We start from the raw sequence: 25,947 nt of genomic DNA, 5'->3' as shown, positions 1-25,947 counted from the left end.
AATGCCAATTTTCTACCCAATATTTTCTATTAAGAACCAGATGTGTCCTAGAGAGTGCTGTATGCATGCCGAACATTTTCAATGGTTGAGACCTTTACCCAATACCCCCAATTCCTGCAACTTTCTGATAAAGTAACTGTAATGCAATTATTTTTATATAAAACTTTGTAACAAATTAATTGTCCAAATTCTGTTGAATTCAAAGTTCAATGCCAGAAGACAATACCGAGTCTCAAAGTCACTACGCTGTTGGTGCAAGGGATGGAACCGAGGACTGTGCATGTGCTAAGCCGACACTTTGCCTCCGTACACCCTGCAGTTACTGTGTCGCTGTAGACACATAAATACACATAAATACACATAAATACAACTTGGAGGGAGAAAGTATTCAACTTTTCTCCTTTAAGTGAGGCACACTCAAAGCTAACACTGTACTAAAACCAAAACTTAACTCTCTTGTGCCTCGTTTTTGTGATGCTGTATTAAACCCTTGGACTCCCACATGCTAAGCAAGGGCTCACCCAACTGAGTGACAATCCCTGTCTGTCTCCTGTGTGTAAGTGCCTTTTCCACCCCATTCAAGCACAGAATCAATCAGAAATTCAGAATGAGTTATTTATTGGTTTGGAGTCACTTTATGTTAACAGGAATGGAATACTTCTGACCTTACATACCTGAAAGAACAGCCCTGTGTAGAAGAATGCATCCTCGAGACACTCACCTTTTTTACTGCATGAAAACAGTCGAGAAGTGTAATGTAGAAACTGCAGCTTCCATAGGCAGCATCTCTGAAATGCCCAAAGCGTTACTCAGTTAATGATCTACAACATACTCACCCATTGCAAAGCTGACTAGAATTAAAAACCATATGCACTCTGCTTCAGTGATCTGTTCAGCATAGAAACAGATATTCTGCTCCTATAGTTATAGTAGAAGTTTGAATAATTTAACTAGGTGACTTTTTTCCTAATTCTTAAGGGTTAGAATTCCAATAAAATCACAGGAGCATCCAGTAAAACCACTCCACATCTGAACAAGCTCCTAACTACCCAACAGACAGTTCCACTCAAAGACTGCACTGGTCCTATCAGCAATCAACAGAAAGAGAGTGACATCTCAAACAATAGTAATGCATGACTTTGAAAGTAACTGTTAACTACTACTATTGACTTCAGAACATGGCCAATAATTCTCCAACCTAGTTAACCTAGTTAAAGGCACACCAAGTCAACCATGCAAAGAATTTGATGCATGGATTTCTTCAAGAATAATGATGGCTCAAGGCTTGCTTTACTGAATCTGAACATACAAGCTTAGCCTTCATGAAGATCCAGACTCCAAGCATACCCCAGTCCTCCCAGCAGAGCAATCAGGAATCATCCTTAATTGTTCTTGCACCTTATTCATTGAGGCAAGATCTTTCAACAAACCCAGAGCCCACAATTATGACTGGCTTGCTCCAGGGATACACTGTCTCTGCTTTCCAAGGTAGGAATGATAGTTGGGCTATCATACCCACCCACCATTTATATGGCTGTGAAGGATCTAATCTCTAGTCCCTGGGTCTGCACATAAAGTGCTTTAACCACTGAGTCATCCTGATGCTTATTAGATGGTTTCTAGACACAGGAAGTTCCAAAACAAACAAGCCTAAGTAACAGGGAATGGTAGCATGAGAACAGTCTCTATGGGAGGATGATGACTGTGCACAGAGCAGGAGGGAATCTTTGATGTGATAACCACGCCTTATATCCTAAAGTGTGGTAGTCACACACACATACACATATGTAAGTCTTGGCTGTACAAGTTAGTGTTTTGAGCTGGGGTGCAGGCTTAGTGGTTCAGGGTGTGCCCTTGTACGATGTTTTGAGTCTAATCTCTAAGCACTGCACACACATATGTGCAATGCATATGTTAACATCAGTGTTTTCTTCCAAATTGTATTTATCAATTTTTAAAAAAAGAAAAGAAAGGGCTATGGATATTATGCAAACTCTGTATGTGGGCAGGCGTTTTGTTTTGTTTTTCTTTTGGGCTCATAATCCCTGCAGATAGGTAGTGCTATTTTTCTTCAGAATAAGGCTCAAGTTTGTAAAGGACATAGCAGCGGCAAAGGTAAGAGTCACTTCTCTAACTGATAACAAAAGTAAGCTATTGACAACCACGTGATGGGGCATGGTGGTGCACACCTATAACTCTAGCATTTGAAAGGTGGAAACAAAGAGGGTCAGGGGACAATGCAAACTCTCAAAGAGAAAAGAAAGGCACACACAAAACGTACAAAGCTAAGAAGCAGAACATTACCACAGACAACAGTAAGACAAGTGTGCTCCTTTAGATTATTTCCTTAAGATAGAAAGTAAGTGACAGGATTTAATAAGAAATCATAGGACACTGGGTACGATGGTACACACCTCCAATCCCAGCATTAGCAAGGTAGAGAATGGTGGAACTTGGTGAGTTTGAGGCAGTTTGGTCTACATACTAAGTTCCAGGATAGCCAGAGCTGTAGAGAAACCCTGTCTCAAAAGGGAGGGCAGGAGGAATGGAAGTTAGAAAAGGGAGGGAGGGAGGGAGGGGAAAAAGAAGGAAGGGAAGGAGGGAAAGAAGGAAGGAAAAGAAATAGGCCGGGCAGGGTGATACTGCGGAGTCCAGCATGGCCTTGGTAGGGACAGAATAACATGGTTCCTGTCCCTGAGACAGGGCCAGCAAGTGTGGGCCTCCATGAATGCTGTAGGCTTAAGCTTGTTTGTATAATAATGTGCATATTTTCACATTACTCTGAGGCATGTCCACTCAATATTAATGACTCCATGATAAAAGATAGCATAGGCAAAGATGTGGCTAATGTATCGGCAAAATGGTAAACACTGGGACCTTCAGAACAGTCCTTAGGCAGTAGAAAAGAACTCTAAAAACATGAGTTTAAAAATACAATTTCTCAACTATGCAAAAATATAAAGACACGATACAAACTGCATAAGGGGCATCACAGATCTAAAGGAACAGTGGCAGCTGCACTATGACCCAGCTTATCAGAAAGATGCTTATAAATGCAGGCAGATTCCTGCGTTCAGGGTCAGCCTGGGACAGAGCTAATTTAGGTCCAGGTGTGGTCAGAATGGTGATTCCAGGGCTGGGCTCCACACAGCTATCTTACTGTCTGTGCTTATGTTCGCTGTCTCTCCCTAAGAGTCAAGGGGCTAAAGTCGTGGAATGCTGATTCGTGGGATGGTTAAGAGGGAACCTGGAATAACTGAATTGATAAGAGTGAGCTTTTAGAGTCTATAGGAGATGAGCTACCAGAAAGTGACAGCAATTCTCTTTTAGAATTTTTTCCTAGCAAGAGCTGAGCTATCTGAAGATCTCTGGAGAGAGATCACAGCCCTTCAAGAATTTTTTTCTAATGGAATTTCTGACTTTAGTTGGAAATTCCACGGAGAATGAACACAGCTCTTTTAGAATGTTTCATACTTTTCTAGCAGCTATCCAGAGAAGACTCTCTGAAGAGTGAACACAGCTCTTTTAGAACATTTTCTGGCTTCTGATTTTGACTGGAAAAACCAAAGAATTACTTTTAGAATTTTGAGTTGATCCAAGAATTTTTCATAGCGGTTTTTCTGACTTTGGCCAGAAAACTCATGAGCTATCCAGAGAGCTTTTAGAATTTTTACTAGCAGAGAAAGCAGTCTTGAGCAGAAAGTTAGTTGTCTCAACCATTGAGTTTTTAGAATAGCAACAAAAATCTATCTACAGCAGAAGAACACAGAGAAGGGGGTGTCTGGAAAGCCATCTCAGCAGAACAAAGGCCATCAAGCTTGGATCACTTGGATCACGATTTGGACCAGTCATTTTTGCTGCTCCTAGACATCCCTCCTCTCAGAACTCCCTCTCCAAACCGAGGTTGGTCCTTGGCAGTGGCACACACTTTTAATTTCAGCCATCAGGAGGCTGAAGTGGGGCAGATCTGAGTCTGAGGACAGCCTAGTCTACACAGAAAGTTCCAGGAAAGCAAGGCTTTCATAGTAAGAGTCTATCGGAAAAAAATAAAATAAAGATAAAATGTGAGCAAGGCAAATTAGGACTATCTTGGGAGGTTCTAGCTGGAACTGGGTTTGAGACTGCTACATTCTGGCCAGTAAGCCTGTTTACATTATGAGTCCATGTATTCTAAGCTGTGAGAATGGCAACAAGAACTTAACACTTTGGAGAGAACTCTCCAAAAAAGGTCATTGCTATGCTGTAACAGCAGATCCATATGCTGGGATGTTCACTCTGGGTTCACAGATACAAAATTGCTTCTAACAGACACAACTGGTTGCTGTTACAAGTTGAAAAGATGAGTGGAAAAGATTACTTCACCTCAGCACCGCCTTCTCTCTTCCTACACACCTCAAATCACAGGACACCTGGGGGAGTCTGCTAGGCAGGAACACTCAGGCTCAGTCATGGCCTTCAGCTACCACTTCACTGAAATCTGAACATTGCCCCAACAATGGAAGGAGTAGAGAGGGTTCCACAGAATGATCTGAGGAGACTGTTTTCAGTTAGGAAGATACTCCAGAGTTCATCTATAAGACACCGGATTAATCAGCTCATAGCTTTTTAAACATTTTTTTTTCCTTTAAAATTCTTTCAAGATCATCACACTAGTTAGGAGGCAAGGCTGTGATCCGCTCACAGGCAGGAGCATCTAAGCCTGACTCCTCCACACAAAGCTGCCGGACAGGCTTTGTTGCAGGTGTGTCTACATCCCCAGCCACACCCACCACCTCTGCTGGCTGCACCCCTGGGAAAAGGGGGTCAGGTACTGTCCCATAAAGTTCCTCCTGCTGGGTAGGGAAACTCCCTGGTCAGTTGCACAGGGGTAGCAATGCGAACAGTACCATGAGGATCCTCCCCTAGTTACATCACAGCTTGGTTCTCTGGAAAGTTCTACTCCACCCCTACCATTTCAAAGAGAAGGCAAAATCAGAAGACATTTGACATTCCGATAACAGAAATGGTGTGCATGCATGTGTGGGTGTGTGTATGTAGTCACCAGTGTCTACCAAACAGAAGCCAGAAGTGACAACATTCCAACAATGTCACTGTTAAGACTCCTAGGTGTCACATCATTGACATGCCTTCCTGCCAGGGCTTTACTTTCTGGTTTTGGTTTTTTTGTGTTTTTTTTTTCCCCAGAATCACCACCAAAAGGTTCCTGGTAAGAGTCTCGTCAAGTACACCTACCACATAACCTGCATGTTTACCTGAAAGGAATATAGGCTGTATCCCCGAAGATTAATGTTCTATACGCGTCTTCTGGTGCCCTCCCCAAATATATAACCTGCATTTGGAAAGAAAAGAAAAGGGCATTTTACTCCTCAATGACATAGTTCTGTCACCAAGAAGCCATTTCTGCACAAGCTGCAGCCAATCAACAGAGCCAAGTTCTCACGGGATCCGAGCCATGAGTTAACTGCTTGTCTCAACCTGCCAGAGATCGCTCTTTGCCACACCAACACTTCAAACGACCTGTGCTAAGTGCAGCATTTTAAAAGCACATTTTTCAGATCTAGATGTCTGAGTGACGTGCTTTAAATTTCCCTTCATGAGCAGCCTCAGAGTGGACAAGTGGAGGTGGAGTTGCGAACTGGAGTGGGGTGAAATGGAACCCCAAAAGCAGGGGTTCGAATTAGTATTGTTGTTGTTGTTACTATTACTTTAGTACTTGTGAATATGGCCGACAGGACACATGTGGAAGTCACAGGACAACTTGTGAAGTTGGTTCTCTCCTTTCCTCCACGTCGGTTCCAAGGACCATACTCTAAGTCCCCATACCTATGTAGCAAGTGGCTTTACCTGCTGACCAATCTCACTGGTCCCAAGCTACTTCTAAAAGTTATTTATTTCATGCTAGGAGTGTTTTGCCTCCATATATATCTGTGTACTGTGTACATACAGTGCTGAGGTCAGAAGGTGTTAAAGACAGTGTGAGCCGCCATTCGGGTGTTGGGAATTGAATTCAGATCTGCAAAAGCAGCCAGTCTCTTAATTACTGAGCCATCTCTCCAGCTTTCCCACTCCCTTCCAGTTAGGCACACAAAGAGACCCAAACTATTCCAATGCTGACCTATAGAAAATATATTTTTAATTACAATAGTAAAATTCAAATCTAGGTTAAAACTGCAGCTCAGCAGCACAGCACAGCACAGGCTCAGCAATGCACAAGGTACTATGTTTGAACCTGGAACCAAGACATGGCATAAAAGGGGAAATAAAAAAGTTACCAAGTTAACTACAAGCTAATTCTTTTTATTTTTTTGTTTTGGTTTTGGTTTATTTTTTGTTTTGTTTTTGTTTCATTTGGTTTGGTTTTTCCAGACAGGGTTTCTTTGTGTAGCTCCTGGGCATCCTGGAATTTACTCTATAGACCAGGCTGGCATCGAACTCAGAGATTCCCCTGCTTCTGCCTCCCTCATCCCTCCCCAGTGCTAAGACTAAAGGCATGAGCCAAGCTTATCTCCAGTGTTTAATACTGTATGTGGAAGCCGATTCTGAAGGCTTAGTTTTCAATTCCTTAACTCCCGATGCAAGCATAGATGGGCTCTAAGGTTTTGCCCATTGTGTAGAACTCAGTGTACTCACTGTTGAGGGCTGCACCCCCAGCACAGCTGTTCCGAGCCTGCCGGCTAACCATACTGTTGCTGTAATATGCAAACATTTGATAAAACGAGACACAGAGCACGGTCACGCTGACCGCATCCCCTGTTGTGTTCTGTATGTTCTGTATATGGTTTGTTAATCTTAAGGAATTCCACAAAGCTTTTCATAGGACCCATCAAATTAAAGGCCAATATGAACTTTTATGTCTAAAATGGCTTCAGTCAGAGCTGACCACCGGGCAGTACTTCCTGCATATGAGCTCATTGTGGTTTTTTTTCATTCATTTTTTAAAAAGATTTATTTATTATATATATAAGTACACAATCGCGGTCTTCAGACACACCAGAAAAGGGTATCAGATCTCATTACAGATGGTTGTGATCCCATGTGGTTGCTGGGATTTGAACTCAGGACCTCTGAAAGAACAGTCAGTGCTCTTAACCACTGAGCTATTGCTCCAGCCCCAGTTTTTTCCTTTATAAGCCTGCCCTGAGAAATGTTTGTTGTTGTTGCCCCAGATAATTCTGAGCCACATCCATGATCTGATTAGTATCAGATGTGTGTTCAATAAACCATTCCTATCTGACTGAGATTGGTGTTTATCTGGTTTGCGGAGAGAACACTTATGAAATTAAGGAAAACTTAAAATAGTTTATAAGTAGTTGATTTAAATGTAAGCCTATCACTGGATTAAAAACATTTACTAAGGGCATTTAGAACTAATTATAAAGATTCGACAGTTTCTAGACAACACTCCAATTATTTTCTTTCTTTTTTTTTTTAAGATTTATTATATATAAGTAAACGGTAGCTGTCTTCAGACACACCAGAAGAGGGGATGGGATCCCATTACAGATGACTCTGAGCTACCATGTGGTTACTGGGATTTGAACTCAGGACTTCTGGAAGAGAAGTCAGTGCTCCTAACCACTGAGCCATCTCTCCAGTCCTTATTTTCTGTTTTAACAGTTATAAATGGACTGTTTTCCCATGGTCTAAACGGTTTCTTACTAGAATTTTATTCCATTTACTCTCCACAAACAAGAGCTGTGATGGCTAATCTTCACTGTCAACTTGACTGCATTTGGAATCATCTAGAAGATGCTCTTCTGTGAGTGTCTGAAGGTATTTCCAGAGAGGTTTAACTAGAGATAAACAACTTGCCCTCCCATGGGCTGAGGTTTTAAAATCAAACAAACAGGGCAAAGTGGGGACAAGACAAGATTCCCTGTTCTCTGCTTCTTTGTCATTTGAGAAGAGTCCCAGTCACATCCTCCTACATGAACACACCATGACAGGCTCACCTTCTTCAACCATGAGCCAAAATAAATCCTATTACGTAGCTCTTGATAGATATTTAGTCACAGCAATGGAAAAAGAGATACACTAACTAACAGAATGCTCAAACATTTACTTACCCTCAGTAGCAGTAGGAAAAGGTCCAGCGAAATGTAAATCAATCCCAAGAATAAAGAAATGTGTTCCCCGGATGTCCAGGAACTAGACTGACCTTGAACTGAGTGATCCACCTGCTTCTGCCTCCCGAGTGCTGGGATTAAAGGCTTGTGCCACTGGCACCTAACTAAGAAATATGTTGTCTTACCTAATTACATAATTGCCTAAATTATCAAGTTTTCAAGTAAAACAAACCAACTTACAAATATCACCTATACTCTCATTCAACTTATCGGAATCATTCAACACATACATCCTTAAGGTAGAGCCTAACAACAGTTCTATTATTATTTAGGAAAAAAATGATACACTACTTCATAAAAACTATGAATTTAGGGCTATAGGCTGCTCTTCCAGAGATCCCAAGTTTAATTCCCAGCAAACCCATGATGTCTCACAATTGTCCATGACGGGATATGAATCCCTCTTCTGGTATGTATGAAGTCAGAGCACCCATATAAATAAGATAAATCAATAAATCTTTTAAATAACTACATAATTTAAAAATCCAACCTGTTTAGGGGTTGGGGATTTAGCTCAGTGGTAGAGCGCTTGCCTATCGAGAGCAAGGCCCTGGGTTCGGTCCCCAGCCCCTAAAAAAAAAAAGAAAAATCCAACCTGTTTAAAATATTTTATTTTATTTTATATTTTATTTTGTATTTTGTTCCTGTTGTGTTGGTTAGTGTTGACAAGACCTAGAATCACACCTAGGAAGAGATTCTTGCTGAGAGGCATGCCAATAGGAGACTATGCTAATTGTTAATTTATAGGAAGACCCAACCCGTTATGGGAGATAACCATTCCCTAGGGAGGGCTTCCTGAACAGTGAAAGAGAGGAGGAAGTTAGCTGAGAGCAAGCAGACAGGTATTTCTTCCTTTTTGCTCTTGGTTGTGGATGTGATAGCAGTTCCTACCTCTGCTTCCCCTCAAGAATGGACTGAACTTGCAATTGTAGGCCAAGTAAGCACCTTCTCTCCTAAATTGCTTGTTGAGACCTTATCACAGCAACAGAAGTAAACATGACACTGGAGCACCCTTACGCCCTCCAGGTGTCTCCTTCCCCTTGCTCAGACTAACCTCTCCTCTACTGTGGATCTGAGATGGCCTCCACAGGGCGGGTATTAAAGTCTGGTCTTCATGTTGTTGTCATGAAGAAGGAGGCCAAAGGGTAATTTAGGTCACTGGGGGTGTCCTTGAAGGAGACTTTGGGACTTGGCAGTTTCTTCTTTCAACCATTCTGAATAGACATGAGGTAAGCAGGTTGCCCCACCACATGTTCCTTGCCCTAATGCACTGTCCCCAAGTCACAGGCTCCAGCACAAACTGAGCACATAGATGAGACATAAATGCAAAAGCACAATCCACCATGAAGCTCTCCTCATCACAAGGTATAATCTCAGGTATGTTTCGGTACTAGAAAGTTGACTAACACACGATGACTCTAATAAATCTTACCTTTTCTCCATTCTGTTAAAAACAAAAACAAAAACAAAAAAAAAACAAAAAACAACAACAACAAAAAAACAAAAACGAAAAAGCCCTCTGAAACCAAAACCCAAAGCTAAATGTAAAAGCCCTGCCACAATGCCACTTCTTCCTGTGGATCACCTGCTAACAAAACAGCAAGCAGCAACTGAACAAGCGAAAAGTGACTTTGAAAAAATAATTTTAAGTCAAAATCAGGTTTTGGTTGCATGAGAGCGGGGCCTTGTCACTGTTTCCAATACTGACTCTATTGACTACAAAAATAAAGGCCAAGATAAGACCTGAAAACTTCAGCATTTATGTGCATGTCACTGTATTCTTGGAGTCTCTCCAGCCCATGAATTGCAACTTCCCAGCGGCCTTCTAGAAGATATATAGCTTTGGCTGTGCATGGAAGGCCACGGATTTATGGCTGAAAATTACAATTTTGTGCTAGGCTTTGCCCCAGTTTGCATCTGTGTTAGTTCACTTTCCATCACTGTGACAAAGTGCCTAGGATAACCATCTTACACGGCGGTGGGGGTGGGTGGTGTTTTGGTTAAATTTGGAGAGGTTTAGCCCATGGTCATCTGGGTTCTTTTGTACTGTCTTTGGAGTAAAAGGCCTTGGTGGACGTATGTAAAGAGCCCAAAGCAATAGAAAACTGATGATGCCACCTACTGAGCCATACCAGAGACTCACAAACATGACGAGCCTAGGAAAGGCAACATCTTTCTTTCAAATAGACAGTTATCAATCACCTTTTCAGGTAACAAGAGGGTGATGATCAGAGCTACTATTTCATCACAACTGCTTGTTTATCTTCCTTTCTTCCTTCCTTGATAAAGGTTTCCTGATATAGATTCACCATGAAGCCTGTAGCCGGCCTGATTGACTGACTGATTAAGAGTTCATTCACTATGTAGCCTGTGGCTGGCCTGATTAAGTGACTGACTGATTGACTGGTTGATTGATTGATCGATAAGAGTTCACCTGTAGCCCTGTGGCTGGCTGACTGACTTACTGACTTACTGACTGACTAATTGATAAGAGTTCACCATGTAGCCCTGTGGCTGGCCTGATTAAGTGACTGACTGACTGACTGATAAGGGTTCATCTGTAGCCCTGTGGCTAACTGACTTACTGATTTATTGATTGATAAGGGTTCACCATGTAGCCATGTGGCTAGCCTGGAACACTCTATATAGAGCACTCACTGCAACTTTCATTAATGATCAAATCAGGTATCAGACTATAAAAATTCCTGAATGCGTGGGACACTTTAGACAAGAAATTTCCTGAAGGTTACTAAGAGTTATAATAAATAGAACTGTCAAGAAGGAAAAAAACCTTCTAAGACAGTATATTCTTTAATAAATCACCTGAACAAATACGTAAATCAAAGCACCTGGAAGTCAATAAGGCAAAGGAGTTGGATTTGCTGTGTATTCCTGAACGTGTGTGCATATACACATAATTCAAATGAAATCCAGAGAACCTTTATTCAGAATTTCTGTAGCTTTCCACCTTCTTCTCTATACAGAACTATACACATTTTTTTCCTTAACAATTTAAAGCAATTTTTATTCCACAAGAATGTAGCTTTTTGGTTTCTTTTAATACCAAAATGGTGGTGTCCTGACTTCCTTCTGAACTTCAAAAGAAAATAGCCTTTAATTCGTTAATAACTGTGGGTTAGTCTTAGAACACAAGATCAATTCAAAAAATAGAGCAGTACAGCAATTTTTTCCTATGGGCGGTGAGAGAACACTCCAGATTCCAACCATGAATTTTAAAAAACTGCATTTTAAATCTATTTGGGGAATGACTATACAAAAAATAGTTAAGACTTAACCCTAACCCTGAAAGAAACTTAAGAGATTTAATGTAAACCTCTGTACATAAGTATTAAATATTTGTTAGCAGGCTGGAGAGATGGTTCGTGGTTAAGAGCAGTTGCTGAACTTGCACAGGACTTGGGTTCAGTTCCCAGTTGGTAGCTCAAGACCACGTATAACTAAATCCGGGGATCTGACACCCGCTATGCACTCCACGCACAAACACTGTATGCATGTGGTGTGGTGCACATAATTACATGCAGGCAAACCCTTATACTTTTTGTTTTTCAAGTCAGGGTTTCTGTGTAATCCTGGCAGTCCTGGAACTTGCTCTGTACACCAGGCTGGCCTCGAACTCAGATCTGCCTGCTTCTGGCTCCCAAGTGTTAGAATTAAAGGCACGCTCATTTTCAGAAATAAATCTTTTAAAAAAATATCTGCAGTGTTTGTTTTCAAAGCAATTCTTTTTTTTGATGAGAAGACTTTTCCAAGTGAAGCTATTCTCAACGTGGTCCTTAGGAGAAGTCTTATTAAGTGATTTCTATACTAAAACAAGTGCTCAGTTTAGCAAACTCTAAATCAACATAATTTTATAATATGTTACTGTTGCTTATTTAGACACAAGAAATGCCTCAGCAAAGTCTTTCAGGATATTTTTATCAGAAGCTATGTATACAGAATGCCCACTCGAATGTCATGGTGCTATTTTAAAGCCAGGAAACAGATGATTACCAAGAAAAAGATTAGCTACTATGACAGCCAGATTCCAAGACAGTCCCAAAGAACCTTAGCTCCTTGTGTTTCCACCTTTAACCTGTCCTCTCAGAAATGACAGAAGTGACAGGAGTGTAGGGCTGAAAAGCTGGCTCAGTGGTTAGGAGCTGGTCTCCCAGAGAACCTTTTTACTTCCAGGTTTTCCGCCATCCCCAAGATTTAATAATTTGTTCATTTATTTATTGTGTATACAGTGTTCTGTCTGTATGCCAGAAAAGAGCATCATACAGCTGGTTATGAGCTACCATGTAGTTGCTAGGAATTGAATTCCGCACCTCTAAAAGAACAGACAGTGCTCTTAACATCTGAACCAGATCTCAAGTGCACTCTCAGAGGTTTTTCTCCTAACCTACACTGGTGCCACACAATGGTCTCTAACTCCAATCCCAGGGGATCAGACACCATCTTCTGGCCTCCAAGGGCACATGTGATGCACAGGCAGACATGTAGACAAAACTCCCGTGCACATAAACAAGTAAGTTTTAATAAATGTTTAAAAAGGAGGGGGGAAATAACCCGACAGATTGAGACTTTTGGGATGAGGTAATGGAGAATGTGTCTGTCTTGCTTTTCCTGAGATCTCACATTCTGGAAAATAAACCATCATTTTTGGGGCAATCCTCAGCAGATCACACAATGAAGAGTGTCTCCTGCTCAAGTCCAACAGTGGCTTGCTGGAGATGTGTGTGAGCCACCTCTGGAGACAATCGTCCAGAAAGCTAAAGACCAGGAACTGAGAACCTGACCTGTCCAAGAGAAGCAACTCCCAACTCCTAACCTAAGGGAACTAAGGGAACAGTGCTGGGGATCTAACTCAGCTGAATGAGTGCTCACCCAGCATGCACACAAATGGGGCCAGGGGAGGCGGATATTGAGGTATAAAGTGAATAAATAAATATTTGCCAAAACCTGGTTATTTACTGTAAGGTCACTAACTCTAGAGGTGACTTGTAGGTCATGCAGCAACACACTCGACAGGAAGGAAAACAACTCAGTTTATAAAACCAGATAAGCAAAACAACTGAAAAATTACATGACCACTGCAGAGATGTGACGTGACTACTCATTTCTGTGCAGAAACAGAAATCACAAAGGAAAAATTAAGTACCTGTAGCAAGATGGTCTTGCAGGTGAGAATGCTGGCTACAAAGCCTGCCTTTGATCCCTGGTAATCACAAGGTGGAGAGAACTAAATCTCAGAAGTGGTTGTCTGGGCTCCATAGATAGAGAAGTACAAGCATGTGAAATAAATATACATAAAAATACTATAGGAAATACTTAAGACAGTAGGGTTTTCAAGATTGTTTTAAATCAATGAACAGCAGTCAGACAAGAATGGTGGTGGTGTGCGTGTGCATGTGCGTGCGTGCACGTGCATGCACTCGATTTGCAGGCTGTACGTGCGTGTGTGCATGCAGGTGGTGTGAGGGGGAGAGAAGACTAACGTTAGAGAATGAGAGACAGACAGACAGAGATTGCAGCTCTGGCTACTTGGAAAATGAGGCAGAAAGCCTAAGGCCAGGAGCACAAAGCCAGCTCGAGAACTCAGCTCTCTGGTACAAGCAGAAAGCCAAACCAAAACATGAGGGTCAAAGACAATTTCACATTTTTGTTGTTGTTGCTGTTTTAGGTCTTTGATAACAATTCTGGGTCTTGTGAGCCTGTGGTCCTGGAATGGAAACCACTGGAAGGTGCTCCTAAGTGACAGAAGGACTTGCAACCTAGAAAAGCACCCCTACTCCATCGTACATGGTTTTAATTCTGACAAGCCTGGCCTCCAGCAACAAAAACCCAACTAAACATGTGTTTCTTATTTCTGTTCTTATACACGCTTTGAAGCTTCATCTGCACTTAGGAGGGGCTCTGATAATGTGTCGAGACCAAACAGAACACCAGTTACTGAGCCAGACTTAAGAACAACAAAAGGCATTTGGGTCCCAACAACCAACATAGCCACAGGAGAAAGCAATAAACTATTTGCAAATATTCTTTATGCAGAAAATGTCACAATGTTTGCAGCCTTTAAAAGCTCCTGTAACTATTTTCACATGTCAGCCAGATGACAGAGTCTTTCCTATGCCAAGAATTTGACTGAGTTTAAAACAAAAACAAAACAGAACTGTCTCCAAATTACCACAGCATGTGCACAAAAATCAATACAAGTTCACATTCAGCTGCTCAAAGGTAGGCAGAAGCAGAATATACACAACTCAGATTCACAAAACGACGAACTAAAACTTTCACAATGGGTCTTTCTTTTGATGTGTGTGAACGCTGTATGCACGTGTGGAAGCTGAAGACAATCTCAGGTGTCACCTCCTTTGAAATGAGTCTCTCTTTGTCCTGAAGCGCAGTTAGGCTACAGTTGTGATCAGAAACCCTCCAATCTCCAACCTCCAGCACTGTGACTTTGTGCCTATCACCACACCCAGTATATGGGTTCTAGGAATCAAACTCAAATCCTCAACTACTTTAGCAACTGAGCCCAGCCCCTAACTCATTTTTTAAAACTAATCAGATTGCCAGGTCTGATGGCACAGGCCTGTTATTTTAGTACCAGGGAGGCTGAGGCAAGAGAATGCAGAGTCCGAAACCAACCTGAGTTACAAAGCTCTGTTTCAAAGGGAAAACAAACAAACAAACAAAGAAAAAAAAAGACATCAGATAGGCTTAGCTTTGTTACTTTTACTTAATGCATTATAGCTGTCCTTACTTTAGGTATAGGAACTTGAAAATCAAATACCTTGTTACCAGCCGGGTACAGCATCACATGCCTTTAATCCCAGCACTCAGGAGAAAGAGGTAGGCAGATCTCTGAGTTTGAGGCCAGCCTGGTCTACAAAGTGAGTTCTAAGACAGCTAAGGGCTATTACACAGAGAAACACTGCCTCCAAATAAACAAGAAACAACTAAACATTCCTCTCTACAGAAGCCAGTCTGTAAAAATGAGTGAGCTGGGCTTGGATGTAAGTCCTGAACACTGCTACAGTTTAAAACACAAAAACAAAGCAAAACTCTTGATTCTTTCTCCAATCTGTTTTTCTGACAGTTCCATGCAGGTCTATAGAACTGTTTAGTCATGTTGACTTTCGTTTTTGTCTTTAGAGGCAGATCTTACTATGTTACCTTGGCTTGCCTATTACTTGCTGTGTAGGCCAGGCTGGCCTGGAATTTAAAAAGACCCACCTGCTCCTACCTTTACAGGGCTGAAATTAATAAAGGCTTATGCCACCATGCTCAGTGCATTTAGATCTTTTCTTTAAAAAAAGAAAGATCTTTTGTTTTGTTTTGTTTTTTTAAAAACAGAGTGTCATGTAGCCTAGGCTGAATGCTTGAGCCTCCTGTCTCTGACTCCCAAGAGTTAAGGATTGAAAGCACGTACATCACACCAGGTTTACTCAGTATTAGAAATCAAACCCAAGGCTTGCTGCACACGAGGCAAGTACGCTCAAGGTGAACTATAGCCCTAGCACTGTGATCTCAATTTTTAAACACGGAGTGGGGGTGAAAGGACTACAACCATTTAAAAATACTCCATGAGTTACACAACCCTTGCAGGCTGATCTTCTCCAAAGGAGGCATTAGCTGTTCATCTGGGATCGCTCTGTTGTTACTGATAGGAGGCCACTGCTCAGCCCTTATTTATAGACAGCAAACCATCCTGCCTAAAACCAGGACTGAAGTGAAGAGCAGAGCAGCAGATCTGCAAACAACAGTCACACACAGTCAAAGGGTCAAAGTTAACACTGAAAAGAAAATTATACGAATTCTAGGTTTATAAATATAAAAATTAAAAAATAAACCCCAAAAGGCCACAGACCCAGGGCTAAGCCCTGCAGCCAAGACTAGCAGGCCATAAAGATAAAGGAGCACAGGAAACACTGTTCAGGCAGGACTGAAAAGCCATAAAAAAAAGGAATGCAGGAACCAGCCTGAGTTAATGGGACTGATTCATGGGACGTCTGGCAGGAAGACATCCCCCCCCAGCTCACTCAGGGCCATCCTCCAGACCCTGATAAGCCCCTACTTGTGCTTTTCAGCCATTGTGTCCTACAGAGAGCATTCCAAGAAACCGGACAGCCCAAGCCTAACCAGAGGTGTTTCAAATACAAATGCTCCATCAGTTTTGACAAACGTTTAAAAATAATGAGGACCTGAAGACCCTACCCTTCTCCTGATTTAGTAGCTCTGTTCCAGGAACCAGGGGGCCATAAAACCTTCTGGCGTCCCCTTATCTCCTGGAGCCATAAAACAATCCTGTAACTTGTGGTGCATTCCCCTTTGACATCCCCCATCCCCTGGTGCTCACAGCCTCTGCCTTTAAATACTTTTTTTCCCAGCCTCTCGGGGTCGACACCTCTGTCTCCTGCGTGGGATATGTGTCGGCCCGGAGATCTCTGTAATAGGTCTCCGTAATAAACCTCGCCTTTGCTTATTACATCCAAAATGGTCTCTCTGTGTCTGGGGTCCGCGATTTCCCAAGACTTGAGTAAGGGTCTCTCTGCGTGGGATCTTTCATATTTATGGGGGCTCGTCCGGGATCTGCGCGACTACCCCAGACTCCGAAGACCCCTTGGAGGTGAGTTGGATGTTTGTCTGAGTGTTTCTGTGTGAGCGGCGCCGCAATTGTCCGTCTGTGTCTGTCTCTGTTTTGGTTCCGCCGTGTGTGTGTATATGTGTGTCTTAGTACTGGTCAGTGTTAAGAGGGCAGATGGGTATTCCTGCCCTGTGGTAAGAGGGCAGATGGGTATTCCTGCCTTGTGCTGAGAGGGTGGATGTGTATTCCTGCCCTGTGCTAGGAGGGTGGATGTGTATTCCTGCCCTGTAGGAGAGTGGATGTGTAACCCCACTCAGTGCAGCTGCCTTTGTGGTCCGTGAGGACCCCCTGGCTGCGGAAGGGGGGACGCCCCGGGCCCGCAAGGCTGCAGCCCCTGGAAGACGTTCCACGGGCGGAGAACAGTCGGGAGAGCCCGGCTATGGACAGTCAGGAAGACCTGACTCTGGTTTTCTGGAACAAAGGAGATGGAATGCTCCTTTTACCTAGGCGGGAGTGGACGAGGAATCCCACTCCGTCAGAGGTCGAGTTCGGCTGCCTATTTAAATATAGGCACGGACAAGTGTGCTTAGTCGTTAGGACAAGAGGACACTCTGGAATCCTGTTGGGAGGTGGAATCAGATGGTCCATCTCATCCCAAAAGCAGCTAAGGTTAAGCTGCAGTTTGGGCCACGTACTGAAGGTACCAGGCATCTGTGAAAGTTGGTTATAAGATGCTTTGTCTTGATATTGTTTGTCTGGCTTGTTTTCTGTGGTATTGTCGAGTGTCTTTTTGGCTTTTGTTTCGTTTTTGAATTTTGGACTGACGACTGTGTTTGAATTTGGACTGATGACTGTGTTTAAAATCTTGGACTGACGACTGTGTTTGAAATCATGAAACTGTTTGCTTTGTTCGTCATAGAGTTTTACTTGGTCCTCTTGGTGCTTAAGTTAAGAGTTAAAAATAATTTGCTTGAGAAAAATTGTTTTCTGCCAGGGAGTTTTGTCTTTCTCTCTTGAGCCTCCTCCCCAAGGAGAGATGCCCCTCCCTTTACTCCCCTTGATCAGCCTAGCTGCTGTTAACAGTTGTGTAAACAGACATTAACAAAAGCCTTGAGGAAGAAACCGCTCATAAATAAAAAAGTTCCCCAGATTAGGCCTCCGGTATGAAACAAGTATAGTGAGTAAAAAACTTAATTTTATGGACCCCGCTCTAGTGGCGGTGTGTTGGTTGATAGCCAACGTTAAGTTTTTAAAACATAGTGTTTTATCTGTGCTTGTGCTCGCAACACACAGTAGGGGGGAGCGAAATTAGCTGCGGAGCTGCTGCAGCGAGCATGGGGACTTCTCAAGTCTCACCCAATTTTTCTGGCTCTTCAGGAGCTGTTTAAAAGTAAAAGGCTTAAGGTAAAAAGAAACACTATAGAGAGATTTCTTAGTGAATTACTACACCTTGGTTCGCCATCTCTGGGAATCTCACGGTGGACAGCTGAGATAAGCTAGAAAAGGATTTAAATTTTGCTTGAGAACAAAGAATCTTAAAGGTGGAGTTTCAGCCGGTATGGCACTTAGTGCGTAGCTGCCTAAAAGATCAGAAATGCTGTCAACAGGCTATAAAAAAGGGACAGGCTGTGTTAAAAATGCTACATAAAGAATAATCTAAAAAGGCTGAGAGTGAGGTGGGAGAGGACTCTAAGAAAAACAAGAACAAGAAAGGAATTTCTGCTTTTAGTGACCAGACCTTCAACTCTTGCTCACAGAAAGAGGGTGCTCATTAAGAGAAGTTCTTTAAGGAGCCTGCCTTATCTGCTGGCCCTATTCCAAGAGAGGAGCCAGTCTCCAGCATTAAATTACTTTTCTCACTGGTCATCATTAGCATAGAGAATGCCTTTGATCTTATCCCCACAGCAGCTAGTTCCTGCCCCTGTGGTCGAAATGTCCCAGGTTGGGGGACAGAGAAGCCCCTAAAATAGTTTCAAAGAATCTACAACAAACTGTAAAGAACTTTGTTTTGTTTTGCCAGTCAAGATTTAAAATTCAGGCTTTGGCTGTGGCCAAGGTCAGGATTAATGTTTTCTTTTCCATGGGCCTTTAGCCCACTGAGAAAGTTTGGTAAAGGGCTGCTACTGAGGTCCTGAAAGCCCCAAGTGAACTGGTTACAATTCTTTTGTCAGTGCTTAGAATCTAACACCCAGGTTCTAACGTCTCTCCATCCTTTTGTTATTAGTTGTTACTGGAAGCCCAGTGCCATTTAGAGGATGGGTCTCTTGAGCGATAAAGCCACTGAGCTGACACTAAAGGAAGGTACTCCTTAAGGGAAAATCTAAGTCCAGAGAGACAACCTGTAACAGATAGACTGCCCCTCTGCTCACTTTTCTGTTTCACAGACACAAGGTGTTTTTGTCCCAAGAAAGCCTCCTGGCTTAGCTGTGTGACTAAATGCTATTTGCCCTCTTCAGTGGACCTCTATTCTCGAGATTCCCTTGTTTTCTCACCATCCCATTTGAGATGCTTGTTAGTAACTGTTACAGGTCTTCTTTACCACCGAGGAAAGACAGAATCCTACTAGAGGCCAGAAAAAGTGTTCCAGAGATGGATGGAAGGCCCTCACTTCTGCCTGCTCTCTTCAAACGCCTAAAGGCTAAAAGACCTACAGGTGATACAGAAAGAAATCTGCTCACAGCTGACAGCAGCCTATGCCCCGGAGACCCCTGAGACATCCCATCAGTTCCAGGTCGGAAGCAGCTACACTGAGCCCAGACACTCGAGCCTCGCTGGAAAGGACCGTACCTGGTGCTGCTGACCACCCTGACAGCCGTCAATTCTCAGCCCTCACCAGCCGTGTACTAGCTGTTAGGGCTGAGAGCTGGGACCTAGAGGGAAATTCAGTCATGTTTGTCCTGGGTTCTATCAAGATAGGTGTGGGATAGGCTTGATTTCTATTACAAATGATGTAACATTACATATGTTAATACTCCTAACACTTCTTGGGACTGTGCCTCAGGGATCACAACCTATATAAGTTTAGAAGTTCTGAAAGACAGTCATGACCTTGGTATATAGGTTTAGATAGTGTCCAGATAAAATCCTGATGCTAAAGACTTTTTAGCTGACCTCCAAGAATACCTAACCTCCCTCTCAGAGGTAGTCCTTCAAAATAAGAAAAGATTAGACCTGATATTCCTTAAAGAAGGAGTCTGTGTGCTACACTGAAAGAATGTTGCTTCTATACAGACCATTCAGGAGTAATTAAAGACTCCATAAATAAACTTAGAGAAAGGTTAGACAAAAGACAGACAGAAAAACACATCAGAGATGGTTCGAGAGCTAGTTTAGTAGATCTCCCTAGATGACTACCCTACTCTCTGCTACAGCTGGGCCATTATTAATAATTTTCTTGGTTTTAGTTTTTGGCTCCTGCGTGACAAACAGGTTAATTGCTTTTGTTAAAAATTGAGTGGGTGCTATGCGGTTGATGGTTGTGAGACAACAGTACCAGTCAGTTAGGACAACTGGTGAGACCAAATAAGACTTGATATCAAAATTCTAAGATTAGAATTATTTAATAGGAGAAGACGGGAATGAAAAGAAAATTATACGAATTCTAGGTTTATAAATATAAAAATTAAAAAATAAACCCCAAAAGGCCACAGACCCAGGGCTAAGCCCTGCAGCCAAGACTAGCAGGCCATAAAGATAAAGGAGCACAGGAAACACTGTTCAGGCAGGACTGACAAGCCATAAAAAAAAGGAATGCAGGAACCAGCCTGAGTTAATGGGACTGATTCATGGGACGTCTGGCAGGAAGACATCCCCCCCCAGCTCACTCAGGGCCATCCTCCAGACCCTGATAAGCCCCTACTTGTGCTTTTCAGCCATTGTGTCCTACAGAGAGCATTCCAAGAAACCGGACAGCCCAAGCCTAACCAGAGGTGTTTCAAATACAAATGCTCCATCAGTTTTGACAAACGTTTAAAAATAATGAGGACCTGAAGACCCTACCCTTCTCCTGATTTAGTAGCTCTGTTCCAGGAACCAGGGGGCCATAAAACCTTCTGGCGTCCCCTTATCTCCTGGAGCCATAAAACAATCCTGTAACTTGTGGTGCATTCCCCTTTGACATCCCCCATCCCCTGGTGCTCACAGCCTCTGCCTTTAAATACTTTTTTTCCCAGCCTCTCGGGGTCGACACCTCTGTCTCCTGCGTGGGATATGTGTCGGCCCGGAGATCTCTGTAATAGGTCTCCGTAATAAACCTCGCCTTTGCTTATTACATCCAAAATGGTCTCTCTGTGTCTGGGGTCCGCGATTTCCCAAGACTTGAGTAAGGGTCTCTCTGCGTGGGATCTTTCAAACACCACTCAGCCAACCCCAGGGGGCACAGTGTCTGGGGTGCTTACTGGAGTGGACAGAGATGTGAGCTCATGAGCTGGGAGCAGAACAGCCTCCACCCTGGAACAGCTGAGGTGCTGTGCCTGTGGCTGCTGTCTGGGGGCCTGGCTGCTGTGTTTACAGTTGCCTGGTTGTTCTCTCTGCCTCATGTGTTACAAACACATGAGGAGGGGGTTTACACAGGACAGTGACAGAGCCTGTGACCATCCACCTGGCTCTACCTTATGGTCTCGTCTCGTCTGCACCAACTGCACCAAAGCAATCTGACGCTCAGCTTCCAGACACCAGGTCTTAGCCCCACTTCACATCCAGTTCCTTGCCCTGAAGCCATTTTAGCTGACTGCCCAGAGTCCAAAACAATGAAATCCCTTAACAAATGGACCAGAGGGCCAAAAGTCCACCATTAAAGTCCTAAAGTTCTCAGCTTCACTTCTCAGACTGTGGGATTCTACTCACAGACTGCTGAGTACAGGCTCAGGAATTAATTAAGACCATAATTTTCCATATGAATGCTTACAAGGTAAGCCATTCTAAGGACTGTAAGAACTGCTTTTTAAAAAAATACAATGATAAATTACTTACCAGGGAACTTACAAGTTACCACAATTAACTCTTCCAGAGTAATTTATTAACCATGAAAGAGAGTAAATTTGCAAGCCACAAGGTAAGTGTTCTGCTGTGTCATGGAGTCTACACTTTGGAAGCTTTGTTTTTATTTTTTTTTACAGAGAAAAATGTTATAAGTCTTGCCCTCAAAGTATGTATAACCTGAGGAAGAGATGAGGCAGCCTACAGAAAGGCTTAACAGGAGGGATGACCACAGATAATAAACAGTAAGGCTGAATGGTAACTGTTTCTAATTTAAAAAGCGGATCTCAAGACAGACAGCAAGATAGCTCAGTGGAGGGGCTGGGGATTTAGCTCAGTGGTAGAGCACTTACCTAAGAAGCGCAAGGCCCTGTGTTTGGTCCCCAGCTCCGAAAAAAAGAACCAAAAAAAAAAAAAAAAGATAGCTCAGTGGATAAAGGAACTTGCCACCAAGGCTGAAAATCTCAGCTGGATCCCTGGATCCCAAGTGGTGGACATCTTAAAAGTTGTCCTCTGGGGTTGGGGATTTAGCTCAGTGGTAGAGCGCTTGCCTAAGAAGCGCAAGGCCCTGGGTTGGGTCCCCAGCTCCGAAAAAAAGAACCAAAAAAAAAAAAAAAACCGTTGTTCTCTGACTTCCAAATGTGTACCATGGCATGCACAAACATACAAATACACAAATAACACAAAAATACATATAAATGTAGCTCAATGGTAGAGCATCTAACTATCGTGCATTAAGTCCTAGGTTCAAGTTAAGGGAAAACAAAACAAAAACAAAAACATGGAAGCTGGAAATATGGCTCAGGGGCTGGAGAGATGGCTCAGCGATTAAGAGCACCGTCTGCTCTTCCAGAGGTCCTGAGTTCAATTCCCACCAACCACATGGTGGCTCACAACCATCTGTAATGGGATCCAATGACCTCTTCTGGTGTGTCTGACGACACCAGAAATAAAATAAATCTTTAAAATAAAACGGCTCAGTGTTATGAAAGCTTGCTGCTCTTTCTGGCGACCCAAGTTCAGGTCCCAGCAACCACATTAGGCAGCTCACAACCAGAACTCCGGGTTCAGAAGCTCTGACACCCTCTTCTGACCTGTGAAGGTACCAAGCAAACACACAGAGCACACATATATCAGAAGGCCAGCACACCCATATACACAAAATAAATCTTTTCTTCTTTAAAGGAAAAGTTGATGGGCGTTTTTCAGAATATTGAGCAAGTATGTTCAAAACCCACTGATCCTTGTTTGGAAATTTTAAAACAGATAATACAATTATTTTGTAGCTACTAATAAATATTTGTTTTGTTCTTTTTTTATTTGAGTCAGGGTTTCTCTTTTTTAGCCCTGGCTGTCCCAGAACTCACTCTGTAGACTAGGCCTTGAACTTAGAGATCTGCCTGCCTCTGAACTGGAGGCTCACTTGTCTGGACTGCTCAGTGCTGGGGCCAAGGCTACACAGCTGTGCTCAGTTGTGTACATGGGTGGAGGGAGGATCTCTTGTATACTGTGCAAAAGCATGGCCAAGAAAAACCTGATGGCCAATAAGCTGAGGCGGGATTAGAAGGTGGAACATCTGGCAGAGAGAGATGGGGGAGAGGGGAGGGGAGGGAGAGGGAGAGAGGGGGGAACTCTGGGAACTAGTCAGGTGAGGGAGATTCACTACCTGGACACATGAACCTGAAGAGAAGCGACCAGCTGTGGTAGACCCAGAACACTATAAATGGGATACTTTAGAAATGAGCTACTGGGAACAAGCCAAGAACAAACCTCCAAGTCACAGATGAGCACTGAAATAAGAACTCGATCCTCGCACGTGCTCAGTAAGCACTCCTACCCACTGCTGCATCTCCCCGGTCCTTCTGTTTCTTTCTGTTGGTTTTTTCCCTGCAATGGAACTCGGGGTTCTTCTCATGCTAGGCAAGTGTTCAACCTAATGCTGAGCTGAAAAATTCTTTCTACATCTTTGGTGTGCTTCAACGTTACTGCTCAAGCTTTATACTACACCTCCAAACTTCAACAACTCTAGGAAAGGTTATCAAGACTTCAGTTCCTGGGGGTTAGCACGCATCTCTACGAGACATTAACCAGAGAACTAAATTGGCTCAAACAAAGAAGCCTTGCTCACTTAGGTGTTTTATCTTTTGAAGTGTCTTTATTACATGTCAACACTCTTTCTACTATTAATAACTTTCTTTTATTGGAAGTCTTTCTCCTGCTTCCCCACCAAGCATTATAAACACTCCAAGCTCCCCCATTAGCCCACCCATCGCAGCTTGAAAGACACCTGCCACAACCACAAACTCTGGTCTTCCCACAAACTGGCTTCTATATAAGTAGAGTAATAAACTTGATGAATATCCAAATCAATGCAGTTTCCCTGGCCACTTAGTCAAGGTCTCTACTGCCATGACAAAACCACCATGCCTAAGACCAGGCTCATGAGAAAAGGGTTTATTTGGCTTACATTTTCTTGGCACTGTTCATCACTGAACTCAAGCAGAACAGGAACCTGGAGGCAGGAGCTGATGCAGAGGCCAGGGAGGGGTGCTGCTTGCTGCCCCTGGCTTCCTCAACTTGCTTTATTACAGAACCCAGAACCACCAACCCAGGGATGGCACCACCCACGAGGGGCTGCTCCCCACCACTGACTAATTGAGAAAATGTCCTACAGCTGGATCTCATGGAGGCATTTTCTCAGCTGAGGTTTCTTCTTCTTTGATGATTCCAACTTGTGTCAAACTGACACGCAAAACCAGTCAGTACACCTGGCAAATTCTTAACCATGGAATCAATATTGATGTGCAAGGTTTTATAAACCTCTCAGAGGAATGCTAATCCACATATTAACCATGAAAACACAGAAACAAAGCTAAGGTTCTGTGCCCCCAAATACAACCATTAGCAAAGTCAAAGGTGCATCAAAATGGACCAAATACATTAAGACATTATCCACAAATACAAGAAGTTACCTTTCTCACTCACTGTTGAAAAGCACCAGCCATGGGCCAGGTGTACCACTTTATGGTGGAACACCTGATTAGATGGAGGAAGCCCTAAGTTTAATCCACAGAACCAACAAATTAAAACAGAAGAATGAGCGGGGCACTGGCAATGCAGCCTTTAATGCCAGTACTCAGGAGGCAGAGGCAGGCAGATCTGTGAGTTCAAGGTCAGCCTGGTCTACAAAGGGAGTTCCAGGACAGTCACAATTATTGCAGAGAGAAACTGTGCCTTGAAAAAAACAAAAGAAACAAAACAAAACAAAAAAACCTCCACAGGAAGACAACTTCATATTTATAAAATTATCCAGCATGTTTTAACCCTGGGATTCCACTGTACCTCTCGACCGTTTTCTGAGAGGTTCTCCACCCTGGAGTTGCAGTCACTGGCTTCACACAATGTGGCCAAAAGAGCTTTATCTGACAGTGGAAAGAGATCGATTCCAAGGGAAGCCTGGTTAGGAATTCACGTATATGGACCCTGTCCCTGAGGTGGAACTGTCCTGGCCATACAGGCTTTCTCTTGAATGGTATGAAGACCCCAAGAACAGTTTAGAAGTTTTTCTCTCACAGCGAGAACTGATTCTCCAGGTGCCATTAATGTTTCATGAACCCTGACAATCCTAATGTCACTGTGACGGTTTGTATATGCTTAACCCAGGGAGTGGCACTATTTGTAGGTGTGGCCCTGTTGGAAGAGTAGGTGTGTCACTGTGGGCTTGGTCTTTAAGACCCTTGTTCTAGCTTCTTAGAAGTCAGTCTTCTACTACTAGCAGCCTTCAGATGAAGATGTAGAACTCACAGCTCTGTTTGTACCATGCCTGCCTAGATGTTGCCATCTTCCCACCTTGATGATAATGGACTGAACCTCTGAACCCGTAAGCCAGTTCCAATTAAATGCTGTCGTTATAAAAGTTGCCTTAGTCATGGTGTGTGTTCATAGCGGTAAAACCCTAACTAAGGCAGTCACTTTCTCTGTAAAGGTGTCATTTAGTCAAGGCTTCCCCTCCCCAGATGAGTTGGCCAAATAACGGAACCAAAATCATAGTTGAGGTATCCACCTGTCAAGCCAGTGAGATGGCTCAAGCTCCTTGCCACCCAGCCCTATGACCTGAGATGGATCTCCAGGCCCTGCATGATAGAAGGGAAGAACTGACTCCAGCAAGATGTCTTCTAACTCCACTCATGTGCCATGCCATCCATGTATGTGCACTCTCCCCCCACCCCACACTCTCTTTAAAAATGGCAACTC

At 43.1% G+C, this 25,947-nt stretch overlaps 1 protein-coding gene and 1 long non-coding RNA gene across 45 annotated transcripts in view; one reads left to right on the top strand and one right to left on the bottom strand.

The window, feature by feature from the left end:
• Cdc14b (cell division cycle 14B) overlaps positions 1–25,947 on the bottom strand; it is an 88,568-nt gene that overhangs the window by 29,485 nt on the left and 33,136 nt on the right. For all 44 annotated transcript variants that reach the window (XR_015640858.1, XR_015640855.1, XR_015640854.1 and 41 more), the window contains 2 exons: positions 5,253–5,329; positions 722–788 (listed from right to left, as the gene is read on the bottom strand). Coding sequence is in view for 28 of the 44 variants with exons in the window: in XM_087590917.1 (XP_087447043.1) it covers positions 722–788; positions 5,253–5,329 (144 nt within the window). In the remaining 16 variants the exon portion in view is untranslated. The remainder of the gene's footprint in view (positions 1–721; positions 789–5,252; positions 5,330–25,947) is intronic.
• On the top strand, positions 16,225–20,995 carry LOC134482653 (uncharacterized). The gene is made up of 2 exons (XR_015641366.1): positions 16,225–16,758; positions 19,354–20,995. It is a non-coding gene; the product is annotated as an uncharacterized LOC134482653 (long non-coding RNA).

This window comes from Rattus norvegicus, chromosome 17, assembly GCF_021556685.1.
Source record: "Rattus norvegicus strain SHRSP/BbbUtx chromosome 17, alternate assembly SHRSP_T2T, whole genome shotgun sequence".
Classification (NCBI taxonomy): Eukaryota; Metazoa; Chordata; class Mammalia; order Rodentia; family Muridae; genus Rattus; species Rattus norvegicus.
Note: the sequence above shows the minus strand (reverse complement) of the source record. Positions and strands in the feature narration are given on the sequence as shown.